Source organism: Eubalaena glacialis, chromosome 15 (assembly GCF_028564815.1).
Source record: "Eubalaena glacialis isolate mEubGla1 chromosome 15, mEubGla1.1.hap2.+ XY, whole genome shotgun sequence".
Taxonomy (NCBI): Eukaryota; Metazoa; Chordata; class Mammalia; order Artiodactyla; family Balaenidae; genus Eubalaena; species Eubalaena glacialis.
Genome location: NC_083730.1, coordinates 92392466 through 92413918, shown reverse-complemented (window position 1 = coordinate 92413918; position 21453 = coordinate 92392466). Strand labels below are relative to the sequence as shown.

The 21453-nt window shown below is 56.8% G+C and overlaps 1 protein-coding gene across 1 annotated transcript in view; it reads right to left on the bottom strand.

Moving 5' to 3' along the window:
* Positions 1-21453, bottom strand: part of LOC133075456 (adhesion G-protein coupled receptor D1) — a 51541-nt gene that overhangs the window by 8722 nt on the left and 21366 nt on the right. Inside the window, exons 3-7 of the mRNA XM_061169707.1 lie at positions 21211-21314; positions 19634-19745; positions 16945-17098; positions 11533-11599; positions 9043-9109 (exon numbers count right to left, since the gene is read on the bottom strand). Coding sequence (XP_061025690.1) covers positions 9043-9109; positions 11533-11599; positions 16945-17098; positions 19634-19745; positions 21211-21314 — 504 coding nt within the window. The remainder of the gene's footprint in view (positions 1-9042; positions 9110-11532; positions 11600-16944; positions 17099-19633; positions 19746-21210; positions 21315-21453) is intronic.

Below are 21453 nucleotides of genomic sequence, written 5' to 3'. Positions count from 1 at the left end.
CCCTTGGGGGGCTGGGGGCTGGGAGACTCCCCTTGGGGGGCTGGGGGCTGGGAGGCTCCCCTTGGGGGTCTGGGGGCTGGGAGGCTCCCCTTGGGGGTCTGGGGGCTGGGAGACTCCCCTTGGGGGGTCTGAGGGCTGGGAGGCTCCCCTTGGGGGCTGGGGGCTGGGAGGCTCCCCTTGGGGGCCAGGGGCTGGGAGACTCCCCTTGGGGGCCGGGGGCTGGGAGGCTCCCCTTGGGGGCTGGGAGCTGGGCGGGGGCTGTGAGGGTCTCTGGCAGAGGCTCTAGCACAGTGTCCCCTCCCGTGGGCAGCTCCCCAGGGTCCTGAACAGGAGCCGGACCAGGCAGGTGACAGCAGGGGAAGTGAGGCCCCACCATTTCCTTCCACTACAGGGTCCACAGCTGGATTCGGGGCTGTGCTGTGACGGGACCTCTCCCTTGTATCTGAAAACTTCTGAGGTCATTTACAGAGTCGGTGAGGAGTCCCGCTCCCGGCCATGTGTGAACGTTCAGGCCTGACCACAGGCAAGGACAAAGGCTTTCCTGGCAGGCCACACAGGGAAAGTGGCCCTCCCCACACAAGACCTGGGGCCCAGCAGAGCATCCCGGGCTCTGAAGGGGACTCAGGCCCCTCCTGCCCTGGCCGGCCACGCCACCCACACACACATCTGCGTGCCTGGCCTGAACGCCCTCATTAGAGGCCTCCTTCTGGGGGCCCAGCCTGAGGCCTTTCCAAAGCATCTCTGCTGATACCCCTTATCTCAGGGGCCTTGCAGACACTTCTCCGCGCTCTGCCTCAGTTCCCAGCGCTTTCCCCACTCCCGGCCCAGCTCCCGCTTCCCCCTCCCAGCTCGCGGGTCCAGGACTCAGCAGCGGCGGCTCCTGCAGAACCCGCTCAGCAGTGAGGCATCCCTGCCCGCGCTGCTCCGTGGGACGGAGCCCTGGGAAGCTGGCACCTCTGCCCGCTTAGCCCCTTGCTTACACCATCACTCTAAGCGAGTAAAGCTTTAATCATTAGTCTTTAGAGCAAACAAAGAACAGGTGCTGTCAGTGGGGCCCTCGTCTTAATTGACCATCTCCACACCCAGCAGCTTGGCTCCCGACAGGCCGCCTCATTCGCCCTCGTTTTCTCGCCTGTAAAGTGGGGATAACGATGGAAGTCTCCCGAGGTCCCGGCACACGGGAGACGCTGGCAGATGGGAACAGTCATCAACACCGTGCCCTCCACGCCTCCCCGCCCCACGCTGGCTGACCGGGTTAGCACCACAGGAAGGCCACACTCAGCAGACAAGAAAGAGGCGGGCCAGCACGGATGCCGGGCTATTGGTGTGAAAACGCAGGGACTTTTCCATTCAACCGGGTCAGTGACCAAAGCCAGGGAACGAACCGGTCGCCGCTTTAAGAATGGGGATGTCTATTCCAGACACTGAGGTTCAGTGAGGTCTGCGAACAGCTTGTTCTGAGGTCAGACAGGCGCCGCACCCGCGCGCGCCCGGAAGGAAGCTCGTCCTCACCTCCAGTGACAACAGCTGCGTCACGGAGCTGGGACGTGGGGCCCGAGTGGCCAATCAAAAGCCACAGACCCTGCTGCTCTCACCAAGATTCAGCAATTGTTCGTGATTAAATGCTTTTCAGCCTTTGGCTGATTTCTGGAGTTCTGAAATGTTTGGGGTTTTTCCCAGGTATAATTCTTCCAGTAGCTTCTTTGTATTCTAGGGGGAGAACATTTACTGAGGTCCTCCGTGTGCCATCCTGTAAGTCCTGCCTCTTTCACTTTGGGAATTTATATCCTGGGTTCCTCACCCACTGGCCAAAACTGAAGGCTTGTCTATAACCAGAAAAGACTGGAAACACTTGAATTGTTTCCAACAGGGGGCAGGTTTGGGGGCAGCTGTGGGCAGCTTACTCTGCGGATGCATCACGGACCGAGGCAGCTCTCCCTGTGCTGATAAAGCCAGAGGTCCAGCACACACTGTGTGTGTGGAAAAGGCACAGAATGAGGTGAATATATATTTATATTCGCCTATATCTTCATAGCACCCCTAGGATACACAAGAAGTTAGCATCAGGGGTTGTCTGTTTGGGGGGCGGGTGGAAACCAGGGAGTTAAGAGAGAGACGTGGGCAGAGACTGCTCAGATATATACATTATTAAGCTTTGCTTTCAAATTTTTAACCATGTGTGTTAATGTTCAAAAATCAAATTGTTTAATTAAACTATAAAAGGGAAATAACATCAATCCCTTTTCCTGTGAATGTCTCAGTTATGACCTTGGGCTCAGGAGGAAAAGAGGCTTAACTGTGAAGTGTCCCAATAATTCAGGGAAGGGGATGGAGAAGCCACAGAGCCTGGGACCCGGGAAACGGACGCCAGGCAGCCTCTGGGGAGGAGCCTGAACACCCCACGTGACCCCAGAGGTCTCATCACAACCATCTCTCCCTTTGCCGGCTGGAGGCTGACCCGGGATTCTGCCCTAGACCTCTCAGGTGTGACGCCAGGCGATTCAGACTGCTGTTCACAGGCTCTGTGATGTGACCGCTGAATGGATGATCAGATTATGGCAAATTGTTCCACAGACACAGAAATGCTCCAAGTGATTAATTCGATTTCAGGTCTTTTGTTATTTCTTGGCCTCTGTATTGAAGACCCGGAAGGAAGCGTTTCAATAATGTTTAAGCTGCCCACGTGATTGGCTGTTACAATTCATCATCATGCCCATGTCTCCAAAGCTTTTGCTGGGGTTTATTTATTTCCCCTCTCCCTCTTTCAGCGGGGGGCCTGTCTGATTTCATTTGGCATGCACACTTCCCCCCCGCGTTTGTAAGACAATCACGTTGGCCACGGCAGCATGAGAGAAGGTGCAGGCTAACCTCCGAGCCAACATTAATGCACAATTAAGTGGGAGACAGCAGCTGAGGGTGAAACAAATCTGGCGTTTCAGGAAAATACAAAACAGAAGCGGGCCTGGCCCCCTCACTCCATTTCACTCTCCCTGGCTTGTGCCTGGCTGCAAATTGGGAAAGGCCCTGGGGTGAGGCATTTGTAACGTGAATATGGGGTATTTCATCAACTAAGTATCTCCGCATTAGAACAGCCAACAAGCTACTTATGACAGATGTCAAACCAATAATTCACAGGCTTCATTTCAGCAAAAAAAAAAAAAAAAAGAAAGGAAGGGAGGGGTGGAGGGAGTACATACACTCAAGACCATGGGGATCTTTGCTGGGGAGAGGGAATGGCTGGGCAGGGCTCTGGGGTTGGGACCACGCTCTGTTTCTTTACCGGACTCAGGGCCACTCAGGTATTTGTGAAAATTCATTGGGATGTGTACCACGATTTCACAGTGAAAGGTTATACGTGCAGACACACATAAAGACATAGTAAACGCTTCATGTGTATCTATACCTGTTTCTATGTCCATATAGGTATTTATGGTTCTGCATCCTTATGTCTGTAACTATCATTGTAATTGTACCCATGTCCATATCTGTTCTTAGGAATTGGTAACTGGATCTGTATCTATGTATCTTTATTCATGTACCTGTATTTGCAGAGTCACACAACTAGCTTGGCTTCTCCCAAGGTGAGAGGAGGATTTTAAAACTCTAGACTCTTTCTCTTCCTTCACTTGGAGGCCTTTTTCCCAGGTGGCGCCAGCACGGAACAAGCCCCCCTGGGGGGGCTCAGGCTAAGGTGGCCCCTGTGGCCCATGGCGTCCCTGCTTCTATAAGACCTGCCTGCCCCGTGGGCACTTTTGCACTCAGCCTCACTGGAGTTGCCCAGGGAATGACATCCATGTCCCTTCATAATCGGGGAGAACAGTTTGTGAAGGGACAGTTGGTGGGTGCATATTTGGCAGCGGGGTGACAGGTGAGCTGTGAACCGGAAGGGGCTCGGTTCTGCCCTTCCCCCCCAGCACTGGGCCCACCAGGCGCCACAGTGATAATCCCGTCCCACAGGTTCCTGCCCCTCCGGGACCAACCTCACCGGGACACAGCGAAACCACACACCCCAACACGAACATGCACCTTTCCAAAGTGTTTTAGTTTAAAATGATGCACGTGACATGTGGGTGTTTTTAAATGGATGGGATGTGCAAGCAAGTACCCCCCGGACACAAACCCCTCTCTGGGGAACACCATCCCGTGTGCATCCATCCAGACATTTCTTTCCCACGGACGTGCTCACGTGAACATGCGCCCGAACAGAGCTTTGCACACGTTACCCAATGGGGCCAGGCCCTACTTGTGATGCTGAAACCTGCTGTCTTCAGAGCGCCTCTGGGAACAACGGGGCACGACTCAGCCTGGCACAACCGAGGGTCCTCAGAGGAAATGAGAAACACGGGACACTCCCGCCCCCGGCCAGCCTGAGCCCTGACAGTCGGAGAGGCTGGGTCTCAGGACCCCTCCGCCGCATCCCCTGGCCTGGGGTCTGCATGCTTTTTCTCTCAAGGTCCAGGGAGCAAACATTTTTGGCTTTTCAGGCCTCCCAGTCCCTACTGTAACAGCTAAACTCAACGGCTGCAGCATGACTGGCGCCGCAGTTTGTAAATAAGTGCCCGGCACCTGCGCGGGATCTACCACGTGGGCCGCAGCCAGCTGACCCTGCACTTGACCGTTTTCAGCGAACACCCCCTCCCCCCAGCCCAGGGCTCTCGGACTTCCCACAGCCCACTTCGGACTGCAAGCCAGCTCCACACCGGAATCGCCGGGAGCTCTGAAAGGTCCAGTAAACCCAGAACCTCCCAGGTGGGGCTCAGGCAGGAAACGTACCCAAGCTCCCCAGGGATTCCATTACTAACAAGTGTGAGAACTGCAGTCCTCGCAGGCGCGTGGCTGATGTCAAGGAGAGGGGCTGGTGCGGGGCGGAGGTAACGCCCCCTCTGCAGAGGACCCCAGGGCTGTTGTCCCGGGTGACGGATGTTAACCCCTTGGGAGCAGGTGGGGCGGGGCGGAGGTAACGCCCCCTCTGGAAGGACAGCAGGGCTCCAGCGAGCCTGCAGGACGTGGGATGCGGGGACCCTGCTGCTGGACCCCTCGCTGTGGTGGGTGGTAGGGAAGGGTCCAGGCAGGTCCGCCTCGGATCCCCCACCGTCACTGACCAAAGTCAGAAGAAGGAGCCAGATCACCCGGGGAGTCTGGGAGGGGGCCATGCTGCCGGGCCCTGCAGACCTGGGGGGTTAAGTCAGCGCACAGAGAGAACAGGGCGGAGGACTGACACACTCACTTACTCCCCTCCCACCTCTCCCACTGTCCGTGCTCTGACCAGGAGGGTTTAACTGTCGGGGGGACTGGAGTCTGGTCTGAGCCTGTGTCTCCATCTGGGGGACAAGGCGAGTGGTCCTCCCTGACCCCAGGAGCAGGAAGGGAAGGCACCCGCGGGGGCGCTCACGGGAGCCTCTGTCAGCCTGTGAAAGGCCGGGTGGTAAAGTGACTGCAGATGGTCCTCACGCAGCCCTGGGACAGGGGACAGCCTGGAGTGAAAGCTCAGGGACGTGTCACCACGACAACGCACCACCTCCCGCAGCTGAAAGCACTTGATGGAGGGACCCGGGCCTGTACACAGAGCTCGGAGTTAACGCCAAGGACGGACGCCCTGAGACCACAGTCCCGTCCCTTTCCCGACCCGGCAGCCCTTCCTGGAAGGAGGTCTCCTTCACAGAACAGGTGTGCCATCGCCCTGGCCTGGCAAAGACTGCAGTCCCCCTTCCCTCACAGAGGTGACACAGCAGTGTGATTCTAACCATCTGTGATGGACAAAGAAGGAAAACGTCCCAAGCACCACAAGGGAGCCAGCAACCGGAGAGACGGCTAGGGCTCACGGGGCGCCGGGGACACCAGCTCCTGTGAGACAGAAGGGCTGAGGGCAGAGGGACCGCGTCAGGGACCCTGCGGCCAGGGCTGGGCCGGCGCTGTCGACAGGAGTGTGGCCTGAGGGGGACGGAGCAGACGTGCACCCACTGCCCTGCACGAGGGATCGGGAGGTGCACTCCCGGCCCCCGGCTCCTCCCTCCCTCTGAGCCTGGTCCACTTCCATCCAGACCGGCCCCCCGGGGACACTGAGAGCAGGAGGGGAGTGGCATGGGAGGGGCACCCAGCTGATGCCCGCAAGGCCCCCATCTCCCCGTCACCCACCCCTCCCACCAGGGCCCTGCGCGGACCCTACAGAGAGCCCGGTGGGCCCACGAGCCCTGCAGAGCTGGGAGCACAGCCCCGCCTCTCCTCTGGCACAGAGGCCCGGGGGCTGGGGCCACGGGGGACCCAGGAGGCTCACAGAGCCAACATGTCAGGAAGGGAATGCCCCCATCTCCTGTTGTCCCCGTGGACGCCCCTGAGCACACGTCACCTGGCAGGAGACCGGCGTGGAGGGGAGCAGAGTCAACGTAGCCTGAACGGGGGGAGCGTGTGTGGGGCTGGCACCACCACCCTCCCTCATGTCCCGAACAGACGATGACACCACGATGATGCCCCCCACTCTGCCCTTCTGGAAACCCTTTACCAAGAAGATGCTGCTGCACCTCTGTGTGGCCTGAGGATGTCTGAGTGGAATTTAAATTAAGGAGGAAGAAGCCACATCTTTAGGCGTCTTCCCTTGGATACGTTTCTAATTAACCACCAGGGCCCACGGCCTCAGTCAGTGCCACCGAATTTGGAACAAAGTCAAAAGAAGCTTTCGAATCAGCCGTTGGGGAAGGGAGCAGGGGGGTGAGTGAAAGGAGGGCTGGCTTCACAATATTTAGGAAAGATCCACATGGAGGGGAGGCAGGAGCGGTGGGCTTCAGTGCCATCCACAGACCCTCTCCAAATAAGTCCATCCTCCGGCAGCCATCCTTGGTGACACAGAACGTTGGATCCGTCCTTAGGACTGGGAGGACAGTTCATGTGCCACCACAGCCGGGACACCCGATGGGGGAGGCGATGGATGAGGACACCAAAGTCTCAAGTGTCTCTGGCTGGAGTCCCTTCTGTCACCTCCAGTACCGGGCCCACCTGGGGGCTCAACACCCTTCAAAGGCAGCACCCTCAGAGGCAGTGAGCCTGGCCTGGCTCCCACCCTGGGGGTGCGTGGAGAGCATGTTCTGGGGCCCCAGCCAAGGGTGTGAAGACTGTGCTTTGTGGATTTGCACAAGGCGGGCAGGAGGGATGGGGGGTGCCCTGCTGTCAGCCCCCAACACCTGTGGGAGAGAGGCCCAGACTGGGACAGCATGGCGATGCCTCACCTCTGACCAGACCCCAGCCAGGCTCAGCACCCAGGTCTGGCACCCCCCTCTCCCAGGCCCTTTCCCTAGGGCTTCTTGGGGATCCCCACCTCTAGCCCCGAGAGTTCAGGGGGATAAAATAATAAACCCTGCCCCTGGGTAGTCATGTGATTCGGGCCTGACCAATCATCTGCCTCCACCCCAGCCTCAGTGATTGGCTCTGGAACAGACCTCTGACCCATGGGAGCCAATCAGAATCTGCCCTGGGACTTCTGCTGGGACTGCTGGGAACAGTGCCTCCCTCCTTACCCTGAACTGCAGAGCTGGAGGATGTGTCAGGGTACCAGCTGCATCATGTCCCCCCAGGAAAGCCTGCCTGAGATGGAGCCAGCAAGGAGGCAATGGGACCATGGGCTGAGTAGGAGATACCTGTGGATATCACTGAGTGCCTGGAACCAGCCATGCCTGATTCCCCTGTTTCCCAGGACTGAGCCTTTTCTACTCAAGGGCACTCAAGCTGGTTTACTAGCACCTGGGGAGAAGGGGGAGGAGAGAGAATAAAAGGAAGAGGGCGAGTGGAAGGATGGGGGGGAGGAGAGGAAGGGGACACCTAAACTAATACAGCTACAATCACGGGCCAGGATTTTATCATTCTACTTATTCCCTGCACCTTAATTTGCCCCTCTGTAATAAAAGAAATTACCATCTCTCCAAGCAGCTAATTTAGGGGCAAGTAAGAGAGAAATTTAATGTAAAAACACATTCAGATCTTAAAAAAAAAAAAAAGATGCTCTATAAATTTGAGCTTTATTATTAACGTTAAATAACTTCATGGGAAACCAAGTGTAAGGACCCACGGTTAGAGCTGTGACCCAGGCCTGGCCAATCAAGGCGTTCCAGTCCTTTGGCCAATCAGAGCATTTCATTTTTCTGGCCACAGTAAGGGCTGCCAATCAGAACATTCTGCTTCCACTGGCTTCAGTGAAGGCTGGCCAATCAGAACATTCCGTTCCTCTGGCCAATCAGAGCATGCTGCTCCTCTGGCCTCAGCGAGGGGCCCATGGTGGGCAGAGTTCCAAGCCAGGCCCATCAGAAATGATGAAAATCGATCCCAGGATTTTGTGGGACATGTCGGTAAAACAATAGCAAGAACAACAAAGGAAGGTTTTTTTTCCCATGGCAGTTATTATAATTTTGTGTGGTCCTAGAGTTTCTTACTAGCATCTGGGGCAACCTAGCTAAGAATGGAGCCAACTTATAGGAAAACAGAGCTGAGAGGTGGGGAGCCAGAACCACGTGGAGACGGCCTCGTCTGAACCCCAGACGCACAGCCACGGCAAACGTTCCTGACTGTGAGCTTAGAAATCCCCATTTCTGTCACTCTCTCTGAATAGGTCCCTCATTATCACAGGAATCCTGTTTTGTGTGGTTCCCAGGAGGCTCTGACGAAAACTCCCTAACATAGCCTTGGATCCTGCATCTCCTTGACCACGGAGATGTGCACGTGAGGAAATCATGGAAGAGCATCGGGAAAGAAAAGAACCAGTTGGGTCTGCACTGCCCCTCCTGGACACACACCCACACCTGTTGCTTCAGCATGAAAAGCACCGAGGGCCTTAAACAGACCTGCATTAAACCTGAAAACCTGCCCAACCTTCCTGAGTACCATTCGGGGAAAGGAGGCTCTGGGTCACACCCCCATGAGGGGCTGTAACAGGACCTATGCTGCCCCAGCTTAGGACGTGCTCTCAGGGGGCCCAGCTGCACCTCCACAAAGCCCAGGGCTTCCTCCACTCCGGCCCCTCCCCAGCCCAGCTCCGCGCCCGCACGGCAGAGGACGTACCACGATGATGAACAGGGCAGGAGCTACGAAGGCCCAGATGGCACCATTCCCGAGCGACAGCCAGCAACTGTGGAAGGGGGCAGAAGGTTACTTCAGTGCATCATCCCACGTCCCAGGGGCCCTGCGTCCAGGACAGTACAGGGACACCGTGGGGCACAGTCACAATGACATTGTTAATCCCTACAAACGTGTCTGTATCCTGTCCATGACCTCACACCTCCCGCTCTTGGGAAGAATGTTCCAGGTCTGTAGACTGGCTCAGGGAAAAGAAGGCTTTTACAGGTCACCTGGTTAGTGGAAAAACTCGCAATCTCTGAAGAGTCTAGCCAAAATCCAAAGGAGGTCTTAATTTTATACGAGAAATAAATAAATAGGCTTTTGCCAGGGGCCGGCTTCCTTCCAGAGCATTTCAAATACTGACTTAACTAGTGTCTTCTGCAGGGGTTCAAGGAGTGAGGAGGCATCACGTGACAGCATGGACCATCTTCGTCTTCTCATCAGCTGTCGGTCAGTTCCACCTCCCGGCAGTGCCATCCCCCGACCCCGCTCCACAACCGACAAGAAAGGTCCCAGTGGATCCCAGCCACGGCTCTGATTTCCAGAGAAGCCTCATCTGGGAAGTAGGGTCCAGTCTGAGGATGTGAAATTGCTCCTGGCTTACGAGACATGATTCCAGGAACTCAGGCAGGACCGCCAGCCCCTTTACTACCTCATTTCTCTCCAGAGCATCAGAGCCGCCAAGAGTCCAGGGTCCCTGAGACACGTCACCTGCCTGGATCTGGGGGCAGCCCCGGGGGCCTGGCACACCCGCCAGGATCTGGTGAGGCGCACAGCGCAGACGTGGACGTCCCTGCGGGGCCGCCTGGTCACTCACTCACACCTGCTCACCCAGCGCAGCCCCCTGACAGCACAGCATCGCCCCCCATAACCCCACGGCGCCCCTGAGGCAGGCGCAGTGATGACCCCACCCTGCAGCGGAGGAGGCTGAGGCCCAGGGATGTTAGGGGACCCAAGTCCACACCTGCGCCCTGCCTTTCTGCCCGCGTCCTCCCCCGAGACCTCCTGGACCAGGAGACACGAAATGCCCCAGACAGGTGACAGCACCTGTAAGAGGCTCGTTCCCGTCTGGAACCCAGAGCGTGGAGAAAAGAGCCTCCCGTCCGAGGACGTGGCACTTAACGTGGAAACTCACGGCGAGTCAGGTGGTCCCTCTGCAAAGGGGCGGCTCCAACCCAGGTTCCCTGGGAGGGCGAGGGTTCTGCAAGAGGAAGCTCGTGCTTTCCACCCTTTGCGCGCAGAATGTTAAGTGCATGAAGATCTTCAGACCCCCGTCCTCCCCAGACACTCAGTGAGCTTCCGGACCTGTGCTGGGGCTGCCTCGCTCTCGGGCACATGAGTGGGTGAGAGGCTTACATCAGAAACAGACCCCGGAGCTGAGACGCACCGTGGGCGGCCCGGCATCTGCACGCTCCCAGATGGAAAGACACGGAACAAATGCCAATGAGATGTGTCTGAGAAGAAGTTTCTTCTTTTAATTAGTGCCTTGACTTCGGATACCACGCAGCCTTGCAAGGAATGGGCCAGAACAATGGTTGTTTAATCATTCTTATTTCAATATGGACTCAGATAGCGCTTCCTTTAAGTGCTTCATCTTCAGGAAATTGTCGCCCTAAAGTAGAAAAAGCCAGATTCCTCCCACTTTAGCAACTCAGCTGAGAAATTATCTCAGGCTGACACTGGAACAGTGTTTAACTCTCTCTCTCTCCTCTTAAAATCTCTCCATGGCATTGTCACTCAGTGGTTCTTCAGCTTGGCTGAGGAGAGGGGCAGCTCCCTAAAGACAGGTGAGCTAAAGCCTTTTTCTCTTTGGGAGGAAAGGAATTCTAATTTCTGGGAGGTGAACACCTGACCTGGTCGCACTGTCCCAACCCAGCCTCTTCCTGATCCAACTAGGGACCCACCAGCTGCAGTTTCAAAATGGCACACGAGGTCTGGCACATACACAGTCACCTCTGCTGCTGCCCCAGCGATGAGAACGCCCCCTGCGGGTGCACATCAGACCACACTTATTCACACAGTCACGTATTCACTCGGCTGTAACTTAACGGGACTTCTTATGTCCTAGGCACTTGCTGACCACCCCAAGAAAGGGTCAGCACAAAACGGGGCTCCACAGGTGACCAGACTGTGCGTCCAGGACAACCACATGGATGAAGAGCTCCCATCAGAAACTTGTCCCGGCCACTCAGTGCAGGAGGCACTCTGACCCCCTCGATGCTAGTTCCAAGGTGGGAGGAAGCCCAGAGCACCGCTGGGGGTGTTTCTCACTCTATCAGGCCTTTTTTTACTGCCAGGGCTGGAGGATACCCACCTTGGACAGACGCCCCCCCCCCACCGAGAAGAACACAGCAAGACAACGAGCCATGGGGACCCTCACCGTGCCCCTCCCCACGGGAGTCCTGCCCACACAGGGATCACCCCTTCACTTACTTCTTACTTGTTCCGTAACTGTCCATGGCAAAGACTATTGAAATGATACAGATCAGAAGAGGAAAACCTGCAGAAAATGAGAGCAGAATATTTTATTAGCTTGCTCCAGTCTCCTCTGACTCGTTCATTCATTTATTCATTTTATACCTGATGTGTACAAAGAAATGTGTGCTAAGTGTTGAGGACACAGAACAGCCCCTAGGCTCCAAGAATTTAGAGTCTAAACAAAGAGATAAGTAACACACACACACACACACACACACACACACACACACATGCATTTTAGGGCAGATCTGTTATGAATCTGATTCTGTATCTGAAAACAACGCCCTTCCGGCTGCTGGGGAAGCGGCATGCCCAGGCTCTGTCTGATCGGCGCCCTGAGCACAGCACCTGCCTCTGCTCCCCTGCAGGGATGGGAGGGGCAAGAAGAGACAGCAAAGGGTCCCTTTCCACCCCCTGACCCTCCCCTCCAGAGGGTGGTCAGGAGAAAGGCTCCCGACCAGGACACTGCACGTTGCAGATTGCTAGGATAAAAGGGGGCGGGGGAAGATACATTAGGACAGGCGGCTCCTTGCGCCCCTCTGGCCGAGCCTGCCCCGCCCATGGGAGATCTGCTCCAGGACCCAGGGGGAAGCCTGCTCCCGGCTCCAGGCCTGGGCGCCTCAAGGCCTCAGCCCTCCTGCGACCTCTGGTGGCTTGGTCAGCTCCACACCGGCCCTTCTGAGGAGCAGTGTTAAATGATCTCCTTGAAAAGGAGTCTCTGGAGAGTGGTCCTGTCTCTGAAACACTTTGTCTGGAGGTCAAAATAGTCTGACTACATCACAGGACATCTGGACAAGACAGTCGCCGGGCCCTCAAAGGAGACCAGCAAGCAGCCTCTGGGGAGAGGTGGACAGGCCAGGGGTCAGGAGGGGACGCACCTCTCACTGCTGACCCGCTGTCACACTCGGGTTTTCTACCCGCGTGCACGACCTCATAGAAGCCAGAGCCTTCTTCTTGGTGTTGGAGCCTCTGGCTGCGGCCCTCCTGCCCTGATGGACCCAGAGTCACAGGAGACAAGGGGGACGCCAAGGATCTGGCCCGCACCCTGCCGCCCACTCACTTAGGGCCTCGGTTTCCTCAGACGTTGCAGGGAACCCCGCTGCCTGGCTCTCTTGGGAGGATCACATGGGCCCTGAGATGGTGAGGGGCCCTGGGGACATCGAGTACCAAGATTCCACCCACCCCATCTTCCCGAGGAAGCTCAAGCCTTGGGGTGTGGGAGGAGTGGGCACTGCGGGAGATCTGGGTCCACAGGACAGCCCAGCAGCTGCACACAGGACCCTGCAGCGTCCCCAGGGCCCCGTCCGGGGGTGTTCTGGAAGGTGCAGTAAGAACCCGAGGTGCCTGGGAGGACGGATTTTCAAACTCAGTGGTTGAGGTTGGCTTCACTTTGAGTCAGCACCACATTTCCCTCCCCGGATCGTGGCCACGGTGGGGGCCCAAGTCAGGGGCTGGCATCTCTTTGCCGCCCAAAGTTAAACGGAGGAATTGAAGATTCTTTTTCTGCCTTCACAACTGACACGTTTCTCCCACGATCCCCAAAGCAACACTGACACTCAGAGGACAGGCCACAGGGCAGTGACTGCAAGGGTCTGAGAAGAAGGTGGGCCCTACCCTCTGCTTTCTCTGAAGCACGCTGCAGGAGCCACAGGCACTGCGTGAGGGTGCTGTTAAGAAGGATAAGTTCACAGCGGCAGGATGAGAAGCTTGGGAACAGGATGGAGAAGTCTGCGAGTGGGAAAAGCCTGGGCTTCGGAGCCACACGACACCTGGCTCTATTCCCACGGCCCCTGGACCAGCTGTGCAGCCTCAGGGACCCGGCTGAACCTCTCTGGGCTGCCACGTTCTCACTCTGGAAATGGAGATGACAGCACGTGCCATCAGGCTGTGGTGAGGATCACACGCGCTGCGGCCATGGATGTGATTAAGGATGCGCTGACGTATGAAGCCCATCTCTGTATGATAATCTCCACTCTTATGAACCAACTCCGATGCCTTTTCCGCTGCTGCTAGCGTCTGAAATTCACACCCCCATAACCCATGCAGACACGTGACCTGCTTCCGCAGTTTGGGGTTCCTCTGGTCCTGTCCTATGGACGTTGACTTTGTGGAGCTCAAGAAGTGCTCTCTTTGGAATGTGGTGACCTTTCAGAGGGACCACGCTGGTGCTTCCCTGGCTGCTGGCCCCTAAGATCCAGGGAAGGAGGGAGGGGTGATGTGAGAAGCGACCATAAGGAGCATTGCTATGAAATGTTAACCCAGACCCGCAGAGCAAAGCCCCGAGAGCATGGATAATATGAAACCCAATACAGGGGTGGGGGTGTCTCGACAGAGGAGGGACAGAGAGATGACAATGCTGGGAGACAAGTGGCCCGCCCTCCGGTACAAGTCACTGTGCCACACTCTGGATGCCTCGTTCTGGGCACATGGAGGCTTGCACTTCTGCACCCTGGGGCTGTTGAGCTGTCGGCTCTTTCTGGGCAGTGAGTTGCGAACAGAATTGACCCATGCCTCTTTCGGCTAAGTATTTGATCTCCCGGGTGACATCCCCCCGGGTCGTCTTCTCTCTCACAGCATCCAGCAGTGGCTCCAGGCAGCAACTTCTCCATCACCCCGGGCCCCTGAGGGACTGCCCCGAGCAGAGCCCCTCCCACTGCCACCGGCCGCTGACGACACGCAGTGTAAGCAGGAGATAAATGCGACTGTTTTCAACCCATGTGAGTTGGAGGCTGCTTGTTATGGCAGCATAACCTAGCCTGCCCTGACTGATGCACGTCCCAGGGTCTTGGCACTGTGTCACCTCCCTGGGACACCAGCGCAACTTCAGAGAAAGGCGGGGTCCAGAATGAACTCTGATGACGTTTTCACCCTCCGATGAGTGGGCACTCACAAAGGAAATGAAGTCGTAACAGAGGAAAATAAAGCAAGTTGCATTTTTTTCACTTCTGAGTTTATGATTATTTCTTTCACTTCTGAGTTTGTGGTCAGAGATTCACGTCTGCTGTTTGTGGTCAGAGATTCATGTCTGCTGCACCGACGTGTAAAGGCTCAACTGTTTTATCACTCACCTGCTCTCCCAGTTCCCACATGGGCTCCTTGAGGACAAAGATTACATTACACTCACCTTTCAAGTTCAAGCACAGGACGTGACATGCAGCTAAACTTCAGGTATGTTGTTAATTTGACACCTCCAATCCCAACTCGGCCAAAAACACAGGCCTTGAGTTTCAAAAAATGATACCATTTGAAGGTCAGGGTAAGAGCACGGTGAACATCTCCAGGGAAGTGGCCTCTTTCTGGGGGACCCTCCCTGCAGGGTGACCCCCTGGGGCCCTGGGTCAGCCTCCAGTTCCCTCTTAATTCATAACTGCAGGTACAGAGAGGCCAGCTGCCTGCAGACTGTCTGTACTTAGGCCCACAGCCAAGTCGAACCCAATCAGAAGGAAGGACGCAGTTCAGAGCCCTGAGGAAATCAGTTAAGGGGACGCTGACGTGGAGACAGAGCCCTGCTGGAACCCAGCCCAGCGCTCCATTTGCAGGGAGCGTCTGACAGAGGCTGTACACTCAGACACTCGCAGGGAAGATGCTGGCATCAGAAACCGTACAGTCGCAGCCAATGCTGTCAAGTAGGAACGGAAGCTCAGGGTTCCCAGATCACCTCACCTTTCAAAAGAACTCTATAATTTTATGCAAAATCTCTCCATTTTTAAGTATTGGCAAATCATTCATTTTTTTTCTCCAACACTGTGCAGACCAAAGAAGAGATCCTTCAGGGCTGGATTGGATTATGACCCCCACCTCCATCTTGAACCAACACACCTGACTCCTGTTACTGCAGAGACAAACTCCACACTTTTAATTCATTTCAACTGTCCTTGCTGTGGCTACGGGGTGTGTGCGTGTCTGTGCGTGCACATATCTCTAAACTATTTGACCGTTTCCATAAAGAAACTAGCCATTACAGGTGGTTGGTCACTTGTCCTGTAAACCCTTTTACTAAATGAAGTCAGAAGTCAGAGGCAGAAGCAACCCTCCTCTGTCAGGGAGTCATGGCAGGATGGAAGGAGGAGGTCATGCTTGAGTTGGGCTCACCAAGAAGAAAATGGAGAGGAGAGGACATTCCTGCTGAGAGCCCAGCCAGAGCAAAGGCATCCAGGTGAGGAGGAGCGCGGCATGAACAGCGAGCCTGCCCGCAGGTGGGACACAGGACATCGTTGGCGACCACCGGGAGTTCCCTGCGAGGCCACACCAGTTGGGAGGCGGCTGCTGTGCCTCCTCTCTCCACGTTGCCCCGGTGAGCCTCTGTGGGCTCCTCAGGAAAGCCAGGAGGGGCACATAATTTACCTCCACTACATCCCCCAAATAAACTATGTTAGCCAGCTCAAAGCACAAAATAAAATGTTTGTCTGCTCCCTGCACCATGGGGACTGTGAAAATTAAATCTATCACAAGAAAACTAGACACAAGTAGCAGGTCCCTTATGCTGGATTAATGCTTTACAGCAGATGCAAGAATGCCAGGTGTCAATTACTCTGGCAGGAAGCAGGGTCTCCTGTGCTCCGGGGCTCCTCCTCAGGATGGGCAAGAAGGAAGTTAAACAAAGTCAAGTCAACGGGGAGGTGACTCCCAGGATGAAGGACCACCATAACGAGTGAAAGTTAGCTTTAAAAAAACACAACCACTTAAAGTCTCTATAAATTTTCTTAAGGGCATGCAGCAAATTAAGAAAAATTTATTCAAGAAAACCTACTAAGTCTGGGTAAAACTGACACGCTGGGACACCTGGGCTACAACCTGCTCCAGGCAGCTGTGGCCAACAAGACAGGCTCCCTCCCCCGGGACCCAGTCCAGAGCCACAATATCTCCCTGGGGCAGGCTGCCTGCATTTCTCATTCTCCCCAGCACCACGGGGCAGAAACTCTATTCCAGGTAAGAGCCACCGAGAGATCAGAATTCCTTTCCTCCCTCCAACCACAACCCATAGGGTACAGGGTCCATCCCAGGCGTGACTGGCTGAGAATACAGGGCCCCGACTGCCCTCGCCCCAGGGCACCCATACACTGTGAGATTAGAGGCCACCTCCCCTGCCTGGTGCCCTGCATTAAAGCCGGGGTGTCAATCCAAGAGAAGCAGGCCACTGTCCCCGCACCGGCTCCAGAGCAGTGCCTCTGGAATTTTTCCCAGGGAGGAGGGAAGCCGACCATTAGAACAGAGAAATCCAAAGCACTCCCCATGGAAACTGACTTTTTTGAAAAAGAGTGTAGGGAAGTTCAACCCTAAGAGCACCTGGCCTCTTAGAGGTGTTTCACATGAAGATGAAATCACAACCCACCTCTGCCCCACCCGCCCCATCCCATCCCCACCTACCCCATCCGATCCCATAGTAGTAGCGGTGCTTGCTGTCCTCTGATCCAAAGACCTTGATCACCATGCTGTAGAGATGCAGCCCTTCCACCAGCATCCACGCAAAGGCGCTCAGGAAGAAGTAGTGCAGGAGCATGGCCAGCACCTGGCACGGGGTCTAGGATCAAAGCAATGGCACAGAGGAGAAGCTCTCTCGGCGTGTGAGCAGTGGGTGTTTGCTGTTGTCTCAACGTCCCTGCACCCATTTTCTGGGGGAGCCTTCTAAACACGTGGCCTCACTTTCTTCCTGGGGAGTCACGTCTCGCCTTTCCCAGCTGAGTGATCTGAGTGGGGCACGCGACTCAGGCAGTAGCCAATCACTGCACCACACCCCCTCCCAGGTACAGTGATTGGTTCATGAGAGGGCAGGGACTCAGTCCGGCCAATCAGCGTAAACATCCCCATCCCTGCAGCAGGATTGGCTCAGGGGTGGGCACGTGACTGGCCGGGGTGCCGGGCGTGGGCTCCGGGGTGGGCGGAGGCGCCGGTGAGCAGCTTTCCCTCCTTCCTTCGGACCCTTGGGACCCAAGGACAGGAGCCCGGAGCTGTGGAAGCCACCCCGGCCCGGAGGGGAGGCCTGCAGAGTGGAGCGCATGAGGGGAAGGGAGTTGAGGGGCAGAGAGAGAGCAGCCTGTGACGTGGCTGAGACCTCCAGACTCAGGAATTTTCAGTTCTCCATTTCAAGGTGTTGGTTACCTACCTGCAGCCGAAAGGCCTGAGTGACACGGCCGCTTCACGGGACTTTACTCTCAGCAGGTGTAATGAACAGAGGTGCACAAACTACCTGTAATGTCTGTGCCTTCGGGCTGCCCGGGGCACTGATATCCAGAAGGCCCACCTGCCTTCTCTGTGACAAGCAGGCAAGGGCAGCGGCCTGCTCAGCACTGCGTGCGCCTCTCCCCTGTTCAAGGCGGCAACGGTCTGCTGGGCCCTCTTGCTCCTAGCGTCTTGGCCACGACTCCAAGCTCAGCCATGTGGGCTCAGATTCACCCCGGAGCCTCAATCAGAGATCCCCCCACCCATGCTCTCTGTGAATCCACCGCCACCCATCCCTAAGCTCGGATACAAGGGCCAGGGAACCAGGAGCCTGGGGAAGAAAACAAATATGGAAACCAAGAACAACCATCTCTATGGGGGCTCCATGTCCTGTCCTCCCAAGGCCCCCTGATCAGTTGATTCTCAGGGAAAAAATAAAAGGAACAAGTTACTGAAATGCTGTGCTTCTGATCATCAGGATCTGTTAAAGTTAGATACAAATATGGGACACATCTGTTATTTTTGTAGTCCCAGCACCAGTGGCCCTGCGTCTTCTAGGACCAGCTGCCCCTTTCATGTGGGGAGCGGCCCCTCCCCACACAGAGACTGGCCACCACAGTCACCTGTCCTGTCTGCCACAGAGGTGATCCAATGGACGGATCACTCAGAGCCCTGCCTGGGATTTTAGACACACAGGAGATTCTCCCGGTCCCTGGGGTCACCATCTGGGTGATGGACGCCTGGACCGCTTCCCCTCCTGCTGCCATCCCACAGTGGAAGCTCACCCCTCACAGTGTGGCTGAGACAGGCAGCCTCAGCATCACCTGAAAACCTGATGGAAACAGGAATTCCAGGTCCTGCTGAACCCAAATCTGTATTTTAAGAAAACCCCATGTGATGATCCACAGTGGAGCTTGAAAAGCACCCAGTAGGAGAGAATGAGGCTGGTGCAGGCCTCATCTGTCCACGGCACAGCCAGGAACTTCTTAGATGCTTGGCTGAACCCCTAAACCTGTGAGCAGAGGAGGGCGGATCTCTCCTTAGGCAGCAGCCCCAGGACAGGCAGGTGGGCTGAGGACCCTGCTGGGCAGTGAGGACAAGACGCTCTGCTGACCCTCACTTCGTGGGATAAAGAGTTCATCTTCCATTAGCCACTCGTGATCATGCCCCAGGACCACTGACTTAAACTGCTTGGTCCCCCTTCCTTCCTGGTGCAGAGCAAGCATATCTGTGCTGCTTCTTCCCTCAACCAGGTTTATGACCCACATCACCCAAGCCTGGGTCAGCCTGGTCTCAGCATTTCACTTTCTGTGAGATCTAAGACTTCCTAGGTCCCCGGAGAACCCCCCGCTTGATACAAAGGGCAGAGAAAAGGTGGGTCTGGGTCTTCACGGTCCCTTTGCAGAGAGCGCTGGCCCTTGGCAGGCAGAGGGGATGCGGCTGTGTGTGTGGTCAGAGCAGCGATAGAGGGCAGTGTCTATGGCAAGACTGCAGGAGGTCAGGACCTGGTCAGTGCTTACCAGGCCACCCTGGGTAAGTGGCTGTAACTCCCTCGTGCCTCCACCTGGCATCTGTAGCAGGCGGGTTACGACGGCACCACCTCGTGGGCTTGTTATGAGGATTAACTGAGTGGGTCTACGTAAGCTCTCAGCACGGTGCCCAGCACGCAGTCAGGGCCGTAAGTGTCGTCATTACCGAGACTGATGCTGAGCGGGGAAGCCACTCATACCTGTCATCTTCCCTGTCTCTCCCAGAGGAAACATAGCCTGGCTATCCGGTGGTCTGAATTCTGAACGGAGCCAGCAGGAGAAGGTGCCAGCCCTGGTGACGTTCGGGGGAGGAGGGGATGGGCGGGAGGCCCGCTGTGGACCCCGCAGGGCCGAGGGGGCGCACTCACCGTGCCCGGCTCGAATCGGAAGCTAACGAGCAACAGGACCTGGGCCACCAGGATGGCACAGGACAAGTTGGCGTGGATGTGGTAGCGCTGGTTCCGGATCGTGCTGACCGAGCTGGGGGCAGAGAGGCAGGGGTGAGGCCACCGAAGAGGGCCTGAAAGCCCGCCCAGATGCTGCCACTCGCGACTGTGAACCCTCGATGGCTCCCTATCACTCTCGGAAACGACCCAGCTCCTTCCACAGGCCCTGCAGGGCCTGAGCCTTGCCTGACTCAGCTCTTCCCTTTCCCTGCTCACAGACCCCCAGCCCGCTCCAGCCTCGGTGCCTTTGCACCAGCCGTTCCTCTGCAGTGAAGTCCCTTCCCAGGTCTCCCCTTAGAGAGAACTTCCCGAGCCTGAAGGAGCCCCACTTCCTCTCTGAACTGCTCTCAGGGCTTGGACGGCTGTGAAGATGTGTCTTCAGCCTTTGCATCCTCACTCGTTGTCTGCCCCCCCACCCCAGCCAGGTGTGTTTTTATCTGTCTTGGGCGCAGCTGCGTCCCCAGAGCTGACTACACCTGGGTGGGGTGGGCTTGCTGAACAAATAGCTGAGGAAAGAGTAACGTCCTGAGCGTAACGCTGGGGTCCCTCCAAACCTGCGCCGGTCTCCTCTCACCGGGCTCGGATCCCTCCAGAAGCTCCCGTGTCCAGGGTGTACCCCTGCCCCCGATCCCCCAGGGCGCCGGGTCCCCAGTGGGCAGCAGTGGGGACGGGGGGAGCCGGGGAGTGGGGACGGGGGGAGCCGGGGAAGCTGACAGCCTCCCCTGCTGATGCTGCCGCAGCCCCCCGACAAGCCAAACCTGGGAACCCCCAGGAGGAACCCCAGGAGTGGAGGAAGAGGGGCAGATAAACTCCCGAGCATCCCCGGAGAGCGGGCCTGGCCAGGTGTGGGGAAAACGCCCTTCTCTGAGGCCCAGCAGCTCGGAGGGGAGTGTGCAAGCAGCCCTCAGTCAGCTGTCCACCCAGACTCACGGCTCTCGTCTTATTTTTCTGTCCCGGTTCAGAAAGGGCCACGGAGGGACTGAGCTGCCGGCCTCCTCTTGGGGGGCTGCAGGGGTGCCCTCAATCTCTGACCAGATGTGGCTTCAGCCAGCAGGGAGGCAGGGGCCCCCCAGTGTTCCCACCCCCGGGGCCTCCTGCAGCCCAGCCCCACAAAGCTCTGGCTGTTTTGATATCATTTGGGGGGTCCTCAGTTCTGGCTCTCCCCTGGCCAGAGGACAGAAAGCCTTGTGGGCTGAGGACCTTTCCAGAGCCTTCCAGGTTAGCTGAAGCCGGGTGCCCTCCACGGCACCTCCTCTCCCCTCTCTCTTTCCCAGCGCCCAGAGCCCCCTCCCTGCGCCCCAGATTTCAAAACAAAAGGTAATCGAGGAACAGCCGTCCAGCTGTCACACACCGTGTGCAGACTCTAAATAGGGCCCGGCATTTGCCGCCTCCCGAGCGCAAGTGCCAGAAGGGAAATCGAAGTGGGCAGGGGTGGCACTGACATTTGCACAAAGCCGCCCAACCTCTTGGGACCCGGGGGAGAGCAGAAGGTGACTCACGATAGCACGGCGAAGGTGACGAGCGTGATGGTCAGGCAGAGCACGGACAGCGAGCAGCCGATGTAGCTGACGGACGAGAGCGCCACCTGGTGTCCGCGCGTGAGCTGTGCGGGAAGCAGAGCGGAGGCAGTCAGCCGCCGCCGGTCCAGGCCCTAGAGGGGGACTGGCCCTGTGGTTAATGTGGCCCGAGCCTGATCGGGGGGCTTCAGGCTGGAAAGGGTCCCAGGGCTAATGCACAGCTGA